The 15275-nt window shown below is 32.7% G+C and overlaps 1 protein-coding gene across 1 annotated transcript in view; it reads left to right on the forward strand.

Moving 5' to 3' along the window:
* The first annotated feature begins 233 nt into the window (after positions 1–233).
* LOC136030548 (transmembrane protein 62-like) overlaps positions 234–15275 on the forward strand; it is a 100889-nt gene continuing 85847 nt past the window's right edge. The window contains exons 1-3 of the mRNA XM_065709599.1: positions 234–282; positions 4659–4884; positions 12709–12820. Coding sequence (XP_065565671.1) covers positions 4720–4884; positions 12709–12820 — 277 coding nt within the window. The 5' untranslated portion in view covers positions 234–282; positions 4659–4719. The remainder of the gene's footprint in view (positions 283–4658; positions 4885–12708; positions 12821–15275) is intronic.

The raw sequence follows: 15275 nt of genomic DNA on the forward strand, positions 1-15275 counted from the left end.
GAGATACACTCTAAGGGAGCTTTGGTTTTGTATCCTTTTTTTAGTACAAGAGTAATGATGCCTACACAAAGCGTATCAGGCTCTAATTTACTCAGAAATATTATTTTTTGAGAAATAAAAGCAATAAATAAAAGTAAAATACAATATTAAACAAAATACAATACCTATTCTTTTTATAGCGAGAGCAGTACTAACTATAAATTCTTAAAATGATCCTACCTGTATAGAAATATTTTAATTATCAAAATCTGTAGGGAAATAAACCAAAAAATCTGGAATTAGGTAATTCTCTGAATAAACTTTTTGACAGCAATGAAAGTGAATTCATTGCACAAAAATTTATTTTTCAAATTTTGAAAAAATCTTAACCAATATAAAAAGAGAATTGGGATGAAGTTTAATTAAATAATCTGATATAGTAATTTTCTAAATAGGCTAGGCTAATGGGTGGATGTATACATATTTAAATAATTTAACTAGGAAGAAAGTGAACAGATTGAGGGCTAATACTTTCCCAGAATTATTCCCTACTGTTGGTGGCAACTCAAGAACTAGAGGTCATCAGCTGAAACTTGTCAAGCAGTCTACAATATCTAGAGTCTGCACTCAAAGCTTTTCATTATGTAATAACAAAAGTTGGAACAAACTATCTAATGAAATGGTGGTAAAATTTTTGTTGAGTGACTTCTTGCCATCTCAGAGAGGGGTTAGGTTAGGGAAATGAAGCTTTCAGGGATGGGTCTACAAGCTAAAGTATATCCTGGGAAGGTATTTTCAAGTACCCACTTCTACTCCTTCTCCTTCTAGAGGGCCCTGACCTCTGGTGACATCTAAAAATATTTGTGTTATAAAAGTGAAACCTTGCTAAATAGATCTTCTGCTTAATTGAAGTACAACAAAATTGTTTTCAGCTTCATAACTTTGCTCAATTCCATTTTATAAGGTTTTAAAGATATACAAATACATTTCCTAAATTTTGAAAAAAAACATTGATATGACTTAAAATTATACTCAAATAACAGGAATTGCATTTTCAGAACTAAAGGCAGAGAAAACACAGCTAGTAACTAAAAATTAAAGTAAAATGTTGTTTTGTCAAAATTTTAATAGGTATAGACCTATCATGTAGGCAAATTTTAGAGTCCTCTAGAGGGAGAAGGAGTGGAGGTGGGTACTTTAAAATACCTTCCCAGTACATACTTTAGCCTGTAGACCCATCTCTGAAAGTTTCATTTTCCTAACCTAAACCCTTTCCAAGATAGCAAGAAGTAAATTAACTAGAATTTTACCAATTTCACTTTTATAACAGACATATTTTTGAAGGTCATCAAAGGTCAAGGCCTCCTAGAGGAAGAAGGAGTAGAAGTGGGTACTTCAAAATACCTTCCCCAGGACATACTTCAGCCTGTAGACCCATCCCTGGAAGTTCCATTTTCCTAACCTAAACCCTTTCTGAGATAGCAAGAAGTCAATCAACTAGAATTTTACCAAAATAGCTACTGCTGAATCTGTTGATGTTTTCAAGCAAAGGCTAGATGTTTGTTGGTCCTCCAGAGAGTGTAAACTCAGTTACAATGCTACAGAACATGGTCACTAATGAACTTTATAACTCAAGTCTCCATTCTGGAGCTTGACAAAAAATAATTAGATTGCTTATAGCTGCACTTTAAGATAGCCTAATAACTTGAGGTGCTGTATGTTGTAACTTGAGTAACTTGCTGTACCTTGAGGTGCTGAGGTTTCATGTTGGCTTCTTACCAAATTCAGTAGTTGCTTCTTAGAGAAAATATATTCTGAGCTGTCAAAGGGCTTGAAACAGCCCTCAGTAGCCTAACCAGAAGTCAAAGAATGTGTTTTCAAAGAAAATATTTTCCAAATAAACTGTCTAATGATAAAAATATTGGTAAATTTTCAGTTTTCAACATAATTTGGCTAGGATTTAAGTGGGCACATCACTTGATGCCTTTTATTTATGCTCTTGCATGATTTAATGACTGCTTCTAGGGTTAAATTACATTTTGAGCCCATAATAAGGCCCTAAAAGTTAAAACTTTTCATTGTAACCAAGGGTTTAAGACATTTTTTTTAATGTCTAGTGAGAAAAATTGCCATTTGTAGATGATTCAGGAATGGTAAATATCATTTTTCTTAGTCTTAATAGTCACAAGTTATTCTGAAATCAAACTTGCTGGAGTTTTTAAAATAGCCCAAAACTCCTCAAAGATTAAATCACATCAAAAGTCATGTATTTTTGAAAATTTCTGCAAATTTGTTTTTATAATAATATTTTACTATTAAGACTAATGGAAATGAAGATTACCATACTGGATCAGCTACAAATAAAAAATTTTTCTCACTAGCCAGTTTTTTTATTTGAATTTTGTTTCTAAACTTTTGGCTATTATAGGCTGTAATGAGTCATTTTATTGCTTTATGGGTTTGAAATGTAATTTCCACCATAAGAAATTAATAAAATATAGAAGGATATAAAAAAGCATCTAGTGGTGCATTCACTTTCATTTTAGCTAAATTGTGTTGAAAACTATGTATTTTCAAGATTGTAATGGTAAAAGCCCTTTTCACCATTGTTAACTACAATTTTTCTGTATATTATGAAGTAAGAATTACAAAGTAAGGAATTGTCTCCTGTATAAAGCCCTTTCAATTTGATTAATTCTCCAAGACAGTAAGGCATAGTAAGAAGTTGTCTTAGAAGAGGGCTGATACCAGAGCCTGCAACCACTTCCTCTCCAAGAGAGCTATTTCCTATTGGAACAATCTTCTTGATACTGCTGTCATTCCTCCCTCTACTTATGTCTTTAAGATTGTTATTGACAACATTGGTCCATTAAACCATGGAAGACAGAATGGGATGCAATTGAGTCATTGGCTCCCCATCAACTCTACAAGATTTTTTCTTATTTTTCTAAGGTTAATTCTAGGCTAAGCCTAGAATTGAGGCTGTTGAGAAGGAAACATGTTAAGAAAATAATTTCTACTTTGTAATATACAGAAAAATTGTGTTTACAAATTTTGAAAGTAAGGTGAAAGCCAGTCATGATTGAGCCAAGGTGTGAGGCATAATACACATTCTTCATACCTCGTTTGTGTACAAGATCTATTTCTTAAGGTTACATGCCATTAGATCTATTTCTTGAGGTTACACTCTTGTAACATAAAGATTGCCAAAGGTGATTGCCCTTTTGAGAGGGAAAGGGAGGAGATATATACTCAAGAATGTCTTCTTAGGACATCATTGAGGCTCTGGATATGAACATGAAAGTTTCTTTGAGCTAACTCAACTAATTTCCAAGATAGACAAAAGCCCCTCATCGAGAATTTTACACTTCAGCCCCTCTAATAGGGCTGGACATAGTCTTAGGCTATATTGAAGTTATTTTTTGATTTTATGGGTTTGCATTACCTTTTATGCTTATCTCTGAACAATAATTGGTTTACAATGCTGAATTAAGTCAACTAAAAAAGTCATAAATTCAGCTAACTTTGTTCAAAGTTGTTTTTTTTTACTCCTGTTAGGGGCCTAGGAGGCCTTGCTCATTATAGAAATGGTACATCAAGTGATTAGACTCATAATATAGCTAGGAAATTAATTTAAACGTGGATAAATTTACTAAATAAACAAGCCTCTTGCCTAAATCTGTGTCTGATTCATTAGTTTTTTTTTATGGTAACACTCTTGTGCATGACATATTCTTAACTAAACATGATCAAACAGTTTGTGGTAACAATCTGTAAGCAAGGAGCAGCCTGGCTCAATAGCAGCCAAAACTCTAAAAAACGGTGTTTTGATACCAGTAGATATATCAAAGAATTGGCTTATTATACTGATTTAAAATATATAAGTTTCATTAAGTTTAGTTCTACCAATTAAGGGCTACTTGCCAGTTTTTTTTAGAAAAAGGGGAAACACTCCCTAAAAGTATCAGAACCTTGGCAAAAATTACACCATCAGATTCAGTATATCAGAATACCCTACTGTAGTAGTTTCAAGCTCCTATCTGCAAAAATATGGAATTTTTTATTTTTTTTGCCAGAAGAAAGATCACAAATGTGTGTTTATTTGTTTGTTGTTTTTTTTTCCTCAGAAGCGATTGTATCAACCCAGTGGTCCTAGAATATTGTGAAGGACTCATTCAAATAGAAATTAAAAGTTCTAGTACCCTTTCCGTTTTTTTTAGAGCTTTTTAGACATCAATTTACCAAATTCTTGGGGGAGGGGGATTTTTTTTTAATGAAGGTCCACAAAATTGTACTTTCAGTGAAAATACCTAAATTATATTTTACCAAATGGACTTTCTTGATTCTAAGAAATTAAGTGACATATTTGTTGCTCACTAATCTTTTTGTAGCCTATATTTGAAATACTCTAGGTAAAAAAGACTAAAATATGCAAGTAAAAATCCTTTTATTTTTTTTAGAAATTTCATTAATATTGCTAAACAATTTTCATGATTAGCAGGAAGCTGATAATTTGCATTCTTGTGTCTCCTCCTTTTTTTGGAGCCAATTTAATCAACTTGAATGTTGTTCCATGTATAAATACTCTATGATTTTTTTGTCCACGTTTTTGTAGGACCTAGTATTGGGTCCAATCCCTATTAGACACTATTTAGCTAAACCGTTATTTTTGTTTTCAGGAAAATAATAATTCAGATTGCTCAATTTAAGTAATTTCTCAAGAAAGGAGTCTCTGCAGATATGCAACTGCAGGTAGCATTTTGCTGCCTGTTAGCCATAGTTGGTATTCTTCTGGCCAGAATTATAGCTGCTTTGAAGGTTCACACTAATCCAATCCATGATAGAGAAGTCAAAGATGGTGAAATTCTGGGAAATAGAAAAGGGTCACTCTTTTACTTTGTTCAGGTAAACTTATCTGGAATTGGTATGTAACACTCTAGGTACACCCAGAAATCCACTTTAAGTATAGGCCAATGTCCGAAATACTTTCAATGTTACATTTTGCTGGCTCACGGATTATTCTAATGATAAAACTAATGTGTTTTTAGACCTCTTCCCCTAAGGCCAATATTTTGGGTATCGTTCTCTACAAATTGGATTTTCAAGGGCATTCATAGTGCTGTTAGTTAATATGGGTAATTTAATATGGTATTTTGCTGGCTTATGGATTTTTTCAAGTGCATTCATAGTGCTGTTAGTTAATATGGGTAATGGGTAATTTAATATGGTATTTTGCTGGCTTATGGATTTTTTCAAGTGCATTCATAGTGCTGTTAGTTAATATGGGTAATGGGTAATTTAATATGGTATTTTGCTGGCTTATGGATTTTTTCAAGTGCATTCATAGTGCTGTTAGTTAATATGGGTAATGGGTAATTTAATATGGTATTTTGCTGGCTTATGGATTTTTTCAAGTGCATTCATAGTGCTGTTAGTTAATATGGGTAATGGGTAATTTAATATGGTATTTTGCTGGCTTATGGATTTTTTCAAGTGCATTCATAGTGCTGTTAGTTAATATGGGTAATGGGTAATTTAATATGGTATTTTGCTGGCTTATGGATTTTTTCAAGTGCATTCATAGTGCTGTTAGTTAATATGGGTAATGGGTAATTTAATATGGTATTTTGCTGGCTTATGGATTTTTTCAAGTGCATTCATAGTGCTGTTAGTTAATATGGGTAATGGGTAATTTAATATGGTATTTTGCTGGCTTATGGATTTTTTCAAGTGCATTCATAGTGCTGTTAGTTAATATGGGTAATGGGTAATTTAATATGGTATTTTGCTGGCTTATGGATTTTTTCAAGTGCATTTTGCTGGCTTATGGATTTTTTCAAGTGCATTCATAGTGCTGTTAGTTAATATGGGTAATGGGTAATTTAATATGGTATTTTGCTGGCTTATGGATTTTTTCAAGTGCATTCATAGTGCTGTTAGTTAATATGGGTAATGGGTAATTTAATATGGTATTTTGCTGGCTTATGGATTTTTTCAAGTGCATTCATAGTGCTGTTAGTTAATATGGGTAATGGGTAATTTAATATGGTATTTTGCTGGCTTATGGATTTTTTCAAGTGTATTCATAGTGCTGTTAGTTAATATGGGTAATGGGTAATTTAATATGGTATTTTGCTGGCTTATGGATTTTTTCAAGTGCATTCATAGTGCTGTTAGTTAATATGGGTAATGGGTAATTTAATATGGTATTTTGCTGGCTTATGGATTTTTTCAAGTGCATTCATAGTGCTGTTAGTTAATATGGGTAATGGGTAATTTAATATGGTATTTTGCTGGCTTATGGATTTTTTCAAGTGCATTCATAGTGCTGTTAGTTAATATGGGTAATGGGTAATTTAATATGGTATTTTGCTGGCTTATGGATTTTTTCAAGTGCATTCATAGTGCTGTTAGTTAATATGGGTAATGGGTAATTTAATATGGTATTTTGCTGGCTTATGGATTTTTTCAAGTGCATTCATAGTGCTGTTAGTTAATATGGGTAATGGGTAATTTAATATGGTATTTTGCTGGCTTATGGATTTTTTCAAGTGCATTCATAGTGCTGTTAGTTAATATGGGTAATGGGTAATTTAATATGGTATTTTGCTGGCTTATGGATTTTTTCAAGTGCATTCATAGTGCTGTTAGTTAATATGGGTAATGGGTAATTTAATATGGTATTTTGCTGGCTTATGGATTTTTTCAAGTGCATTTTGCTGGCTTATGGATTTTTTCAAGTGCATTCATAGTGCTGTTAGTTAATATGGGTAATGGGTAATTTAATATGGTATTTTGCTGGCTTATGGATTTTTTCAAGTGCATTCATAGTGCTGTTAGTTAATATGGGTAATGGGTAATTTAATATGGTATTTTGCTGGCTTATGGATTTTTTCAAGTGCATTCATAGTGCTGTTAGTTAATATGGGTAATGGGTAATTTAATATGGTATTTTGCTGGCTTATGGATTTTTTCAAGTGTATTCATAGTGCTGTTAGTTAATATGGGTAATGGGTAATTTAATATGGTATTTTGCTGGCTTATGGATTTTTTCAAGTGCATTCATAGTGCTGTTAGTTAATATGGGTAATGGGTAATTTAATATGGTATTTTGCTGGCTTATGGATTTTTTCAAGGGTGAAAGTTATGTGCTCCTTGACCCCTTCCCCAAAGCTGAGATTTCTGGTACTATTCTCTCCCTAACTAGGTTTTCAAGTGCACCCATGATGCTGTGAGCTGATTTCAAAGCAATTGTAAAATCTTTCATATTGCCTAGGTGGCTTTTTTTTGTGTAAACTAGTCTTTAAAAGTCTCCAAATATTAACTAAAACCTATCTTGGTGTCAGTTTATCATCTTCTGAGCGGTGATCCTTACGTATGGTGTGATCAATTTAAAAAAAAATGGAAGGAGGAGGGTCAGCATGAGGTTTTGCAGGGCTGGGAATTAGGACGGGAGTAACAAGGAGTATTAGGGTTTTAAATGAAGGCAAACGGATATATAATCAGATGACTTGTAAATCGTCTGGCATTATGTCATTCGTATTTGACAATATTCCAGTAATTTTAAGATTGAATTTGTGTCTTTTAATTCAAATTTTTTGACTAACGGTTTAGGTGTTTAGCTTTTTGTTCACAAATCTTCTAGCCTATTTTATGAAGTCTATATGGATGTCATATTACAACCCATCAAATTGCACGATTTGTAGTGGACCATTCATTGTTGTTGTTGTCGTTTGAGGTTTGACGCGTTGGACCAGAGGATCACATGCGTTTGTATCACTGTATCTATAAGAGCTTTATATAAGTATCTATCTGAGCTTATATAAGTATAGATAAAAGTGTAAGTCGTGTGATCTATTAGTGCGAAGAGTTGAATGAATTGCGAAATAAAATGTATGGAGAGTGTAGATTCGGTAACAGATGCCCAATGAATATAATGAGTAATGGGTTTTTTGCCAACTTGGGACAATTTTTCAGACTGACAATGGAACCCAAAAGTAGGTTTTTGTGCTTTGCGTTTTTCTTTGCTTATGTAATATCAATTATTTAGAAGTGAATTTTATTTTTGTTTTTTATTGTCATAGCTCTTGGGCTCTCTCTGCAAGAAAACTTATTATCATTATAATCACTTGAGGACCGTTTAATTCTGAACTATGTCAGTATTCAACGTTACCACAACGTCTGAAAAGCATTATAAGGTTAAAGTCCACTGAATAAAAATAAAATTGTTTCGGTTTTGTGTTTTGCCTACAAAACCAGCAGAAAACAGCTAAGACAGGTAGCATTTTTATTTAGGATATTTTTATTTCTCTATTTGGCTTTTAGAAACAGAAAAGCAGAAAATAGCAAAGACACAAACAGATAACCTTTTTTTCATTTTTTTTGTGTTTGGTTTTTGAAAAACAGGAGCTTGAGAAAATAGCTCAGACACAAACAGATAACCTTTTTTTATTTATGCTTTTATGACACTTGGTAGGGTTGAATCGGAAAATTAGAAAAAAGGAGGTATTTTTAACTTACGAACAGGTGATCGGATCTTAATGAATTTGATGTTTGGAAGGACATCGTGTCTCAGAGCTCTTATTTTAAATCCCGACCGGATCAGGTGACATTAAGGGAAGTATGTTATGCTGTAGTCCAAAGCGCTAGTAACTTTCGTTCCTCACTAGAAACGTAAAAATATTGCACTATGGGTTACAAAGAAAAATAAACAACAAAAATAGCCTGTATATACACAACGACCCACAAAATTGTATTTAATACACGGTGATTCGGATCCAGAAACTCACGAAAAGGTATCAACCGTACGAATGTACGGAGACTGTTCAGGTAGTTCGATTACGGTATTCGTATTACGGTATTCGATTACGGTATTCGTAATCTATAAGTTCGCTTACGACTCCAAATTTGAATTCCTTGCAAAAACTTCTAGTACGTGTAAAAAAAACTACGAGTAATTTTATCTTTCTCTATAAACAGCCTCCAAAAAGGCAATGTGTGAAACCAAAAGCGTTATAAAGGCGACACGGCTATAGATGTTCCATACGGGCTTCTAATCGTGGAAATAAAAGATTTAAGAAGCGCTGCGTGAGCACTTTTTAATTCTGAGGATATCTGAGTACCTAAAAAACGATTAATAGGTACAGAATGATTAAATTATCACGTAGCACTAGACTTAGTGACCGATGATCAAATATTGCTGTAAAACTTTACCACTTCTTATGACTTCAGGCCTATACAGGCACATTTTTAACTCAAAAGTTTATAATTCTCTTCAATTTGAGGTAGCGACCTACTGAAATTTAGATCTTCCGCATAATTGAATAACGTGTGTCCTATATTTAATTAAATATAAAAAAATAAGTTTTTTTAACGGAAAGTAAGGAGCGACATTAAACCTTAAAACGAACAGAAATTACTTCGTATATGAAAGGGGCTGCTTCCTCATCAACGCCCCGGTCTTTACGCTAAAGTTTGACTCTTTCTCTTAACTCTACTTTTTAAAACAGTAAAAAACCTTAAAAGAGTACAAAACAGAAAAAAAGGAGCGGGGGAGGAGGCATAGTTGCCCTTCGATTTTTTGGTTACTTAAAAAGGCAATTATAACTTTTAATTTTTTACGAATGTTTTTTATTAGTAAAAGATATACGTAACTTACAAATTAGCTTACGTAACGAACTTCTGTATTCTCATGTTTTTATTACGTATATGAAGGGGTTTACCCCTATGCTCTTTACACTAAAGCGTAAATTTTGTCCCAATTTCTTAAGAATGACCCCTGAATCACAAAAACCGTAGAATAAATAGTTTAAATTACTAAGAATACTTTAGCGTAAAGAGCGAGGTATTAGGAGGAGGTGAGCCCATCATATGCGTAATAATTTCTGTTCTTTTTAAGTTTTAATGCTTCTCTTCACTTTGAGTTGAAAAAATCTTTTTCATATTTATTTTTTCATTTTTTTTTTTTTTAATAGTGCTAGAAGATCCTCCGCTCCCTTCATGAAAATTTTCTTCCCCTATGATAAATTCTTCCAAGGAAAGTTCCCCTAACATATCCCCCTCTTATCACCCCCCCACAACCTAAAAATCCCCCTGAAAACGTCTGTACACTTCCAAATAACCATCACTATATGTAAGCACTGGTCAAAGTTTGTAACTTGTGGCCCCTCGGGCTGTGAGGGAGTAAGTCGTCCCCAAAGACATAGTTATAAGGTTTTTTGACTACGCTGAATAAAATGGCTATCTCAGAATTTTGATTTGGTAACTTTGGGAAAATAATTAGCGTGGGAGGGGGCCTAGGTGCCCTCCAATTTTTTTGGTCACTTAAAAAGGGCACTAGAACTTTTCATTTCCGTTAGAATGAGCCCTCTTGCAAGATTCTAGGACCACTGGCTCGATACGATCACCCCTGGGAAAAAAAAAACAAAAAAAACAAACAAATAAACACGCATCCGTGATCTGCCTTCTGACAAAAAATACAAAATTCCTCATTTTTGTAGATAGGAGCTTGAAACTTCTTCAATTAGGTTCTCTGATACGTTGAATCTCATGGTGTGATTTTCGTCAAGATTCTGTGACTTTTAGGGGTTGTTTTCCCCTATTTTCTAAAATAAGGCAAATTTTTTCAGGCTCGTAACTTTTGATGGGTAAGACTAAACTTGATGAAACTTATATATTTGAAATCAGCATTAAAATGCGATTCTTTTGAGCCGGGTCGCTCCTTACTACAGTTCGTTACCACGAACTGTTTGATAACAATAACGATAATGTGTAACAGTATTATTTTAACAGTTGAATCCTATTTCTATTTCTTGTATAATACATACGAATTGGGTTTCTTTCCATTGTCACCTACGATTTCTGTTGATGGCTTTCCATTAATAGGTACTTAAAGAGTCTAAGTTCAATCTAATCCCGAATTTTCTAGTTTTGAGCTGGTTTTAGTTCAGAGATGAAGAAAGCTTTAGTTTTTGTTTAGTTGTATCAAATTATAATTTAGTACGATGTAGTAGCAAGGAGGATTACAAGACCACTTGTAAACTTACAATTACAGGATAACCATTATTCAGGATAATACCTTCGCACAAAAAATTCAAAATTGTTATATTCCCCAGCTCAACTTATTAAAAGTTACAAATTTAGAGGATAGTTTTTTCAGTTAAAAAAGCATTTTTCGAAGGCAGAAAAAATGGTGAAGATGGACAACGATAAGGAAGATCCTCAAATTCGAAAACCGGCGAAAACATCGAGCGGGTCAAAACCCTTGTGACATCAGACCGTCGTTTAACATTAAGAATGTTGAGTGAACAATTAAATTTGATTATAATCACAGTTCATCAAATTTCACCAATTCACCAACATAAAAATCTGTTGGAAAATGTTGACTGTTGAAAAAAATCATTTCATAAAAATGAATTGACATTTATTGCGGATAGATGATGTAATGTGCTAGTTTTTCAACCATTTGACAGCAAAATTAGACCTTGTTGCTATACTTCCTTTTTTGGTAGCTTGTCTTCGTTGGAAACAAAACTATATTGATATATATACAAATAAATTATCCCTGTATACAAGGTAAAACATAACATCACAAAAAAGCTGAGAGTAAACAAAAAAATTCTTAAACGCCATATAGATCACATATTTTTTTTTTATCCGTGCCTTTGAAATTAAACCAACGTGCATAGAATTATTTTAGCTCAAATGTTGAAGGGAGAACAGTTAAAACGAAAAAATAGTGCTAAAATTCAATACAGGCTAATGAGGGAGAAAAACCTAAAACCTAACCACTTTGGATTTACTTTAAAACAACAAATAGTTATATAAAGAATAACGAAAATCAGGAGGAAAGTAATAGATCATTTAATATCGGGGAGGGGGGGATTGATTTGATATTCGATTTGATCATTCGTGCTTTCTTTGGTCGAGGGGAGTTTGGAGTGTGCCACACCTTACTTTGTGTCATGGTCTCAGGGATGTATTCCAAAATCCATGTTACATCACCTGTGATCACACGATTAAAAAAAATCTTGCTCATTAGTTATTTTGTCCATAAGATCAAGACACATGCTTTTCACATGTCCTTCTGCCCAATTGAGAGGTTTTTTCGCAACATGTTGGCACATTATTTTTGCATATGCAAACGTTCACTCAAAATTTGATGAACTGTGAATATGTTCCAATTTAATTGTTTACTCAATACTCTTAATGTTAAACGACGGTCTGATGTCACAAGGGTTTTGACCCGTTCGATGTTTTCGCCGGTTATCGAATTTGAGGACCTTCCTTATCGTTGTTCATCTTCACAATTTATTCTACATTCGAAAAATGCTTTGTGTCAGTGAAAACTTGAGCTCGGGATAAAGGATTTTCCTCACAGTCCTGTTTTAACTTCTCAAACGTCACATTTACCGATTCTGCAAGCTTAATACAAACTTCTTTGGTACAAAATTACTCCAGTGTTAGATCTTGTGTGATGCATATCAGAAGTACAACTTCACTAACCATAGTCTCAATAATCATGTAGCTAACGGACGGAGTAGAAAATCGAACTGATTGGGTTCTGATACTCGTGTTCTCTCAAGGATAATATCACAGGGTTTTCAGTATATATATATATATATATATATATATATATATATATATATATATATATATATATATATATATATATATATATATATATATATGTGTGTATATACATTTATTATAACTCTACATTTTTTCTAGATAACTGACATTCACATTAGTATCTTCAGAGACCCAAATCGGATACCAGACCTGTGGACATTTTGCGATGAAAATTTGAAAGTTATTAAACCCCCTGTTGTTATAGCGTCTGGTAAGTTTAACTGCTTTTGGTAGTTTTTTTTTTTTTATTATTAAATCCAGAGTGGTTAGGCTGTAGGTTTTTCTCCCTCATTAACATATATTAAATTTTAGCCTATGTTTAAGAATTAGTAGAATGTTTTAGCTACTGTTTTTCTTTTTCTCCATCAAAGAAAATTTTACCACTTAGAATCCTCTTGGGTATCCACTTTTGAAAACGATAAGGGTATTGAAATTTGGCCGAAATATGTAAATAATTACCTTTTTGGAGCATTTTCAGTTGATTTTAAGCTTCTTTTTTCATTTGGAGTTAAATGTTTGAAGTGATAGGCAAATCAACCTATAGAAGCTCAAGAAAAATGTTTTTTCAATCAAAATCATTTTGCTAGCACTCTCATTGGCTAATTTGCTTCCTGCCTTGTTTGTAAAAGGTCAAGTGAAAACAAGGCTTTCTATGTAATCATTTCGTCTTAAAGTACCAAGAAAATCAAAACAAAATATTTTTTCTTCTTGAAGGGGCTTGAATTAGCGGGACGGGGGGCATTTTACCCTTCGATTCTGGCATATACATTTTTTTCTGTATTCTTTTTTAGAAATGCCCTTTTTGATGTTTTATTGAAGAAATTGAAATAAAAAAAAGAAGTAAGAAAATCACCCATCCTCGTAGATTCCGAAAAATACGTCTTGTTGTTCGTTGTCATGTTGTCATATATGTTTAGTTTGTTTTTGATGTTTTTTCATCCATATTTTTTTTCAATCCAGTGCCCGCCACTATTAGGAACTGCATATGGAGGTCTTTTTCATTAAAAATTGTATCCTTGTTTTTCCAAGTTTTTATTTTTAATACATATGAGCAATTCAGATAATCAGATTTCATTCTCTTTGTCCTTGGTGGTTTAAGATTCCACTAAACCCAGAAATACTGGCACTCAAGCCCCATCTGATGTCTTAGAAATCCCCGAAATTGTTTCAAACCAGTGAAGACAGGTATTATTACGCTAAAAAAAAAAAAAATCAGCAGCAGAGTGGAATGTTTAATCTATCAGAAATTCTGTCTAAATACTTGAAGAGGGTTTCCCGTTACAGTGAGTCATTAATTAAGTATAGATTAAGCATTGATAGATGATTTACTATTTAAGTCTAAAATTGATGATCAATTTCTGTGAGAATGTTTGCTGTTAGAAGCATTAAGGGATAGTTGATAATCAAAACTACCAAGACGCAATCTTTTTAATGTGTGATAGATGTATTAGTTCATCCAGTATACATACAGCTCTATTGCCCAATCTAGTGCTGCCAGTTCTACAAATTTAGGGGGAAGGGGCTAAAATGTATCAATTTTGTTGTTTTTTCATTCTATTTTCAATTAAAACACAAAGAGACATTTTCACATGTAAATACCAAAAACATATTTTTCAAAATCTAGGGGAAGGGGATAACCCCCCATCGAATTGACGTCAATGATGCAATCTTTAAATATATGAAAGGAAAAAACGTTTCTTGAAAAAAAAAAGATATATTGTCAAATATATTGAATCGTTCAATAAATCTTGGTGAAATATTTAAATTGAATTGGATTTCTCTTGGTTGACCCAATATGTTAAGAACTGCAATGGCTGGCTTTGACCTGATTTGACCTTACTTTGACCTGATTTTTACTATCTCCGTTGTTATCATTTAAATAAAGACTAGCACTGTCAGGTGTGTGTCAGGTATAATGTTGGGAGAGGGGACGGACAAAAATGTATTTTTTAAAATTTATGGGATAATTTCGGTGTTTTTTCAATTTTTTTTTGAAAATACAAAAAAAAACGTTTTCAATGAAAATACTAAATTTGTAAAAAATCTGTGGGAAAGGAAATAGTAATAAAATCTGATTATTTCAGATTCTCAACTGGCATATACGTTTCGTCGACGAAAGAGAATCGAAACTTTATTACACTAATGTTTTTCCCTATATTTTCATCATTGTTAAAGGTTTTCTTGACGTGAGGCCGAATTATTCGGATTTTTGTTATTAATTGTACAAAAAAGTACAAGAACTATTTTTCAAAGTTCAATAGCAAAAAAAAAAAACTGTGACCATCAATTTTTTTTTCAAATTGATAAAGGTCTCCTGATATGAGACCAAATTATTTGGGTTTTTATTATTATTTGCACAAGAAAGATTTTTTTGTTCAAAGTTCACTGTCTTTTTAAAGGTTTCGTCCGTTTTTCAATATTTTCATTTTATTTCGATTATGAAAACGTAAGAAACCCTGATCCTATATTATAGGCTATCAATAACAAAAACATCTGTAACCATCACTTTTTTTTCTTATTTTTTCTTCATTGTTAAAGTTTTTTTGATGTGACACCGATTTATTCGGGTTTTTATTATTATCTTTACCAGAAAGTTTTTTTTTGGTTCTAAGTTCACTGTCTTATTAAAAATTTCGTTGTTTGTAATATTTTCTTTTTATTTCGAT

Source organism: Artemia franciscana, chromosome 8 (genome assembly GCF_032884065.1).
Source record: "Artemia franciscana chromosome 8, ASM3288406v1, whole genome shotgun sequence".
Taxonomy (NCBI): Eukaryota; Metazoa; Arthropoda; class Branchiopoda; order Anostraca; family Artemiidae; genus Artemia; species Artemia franciscana.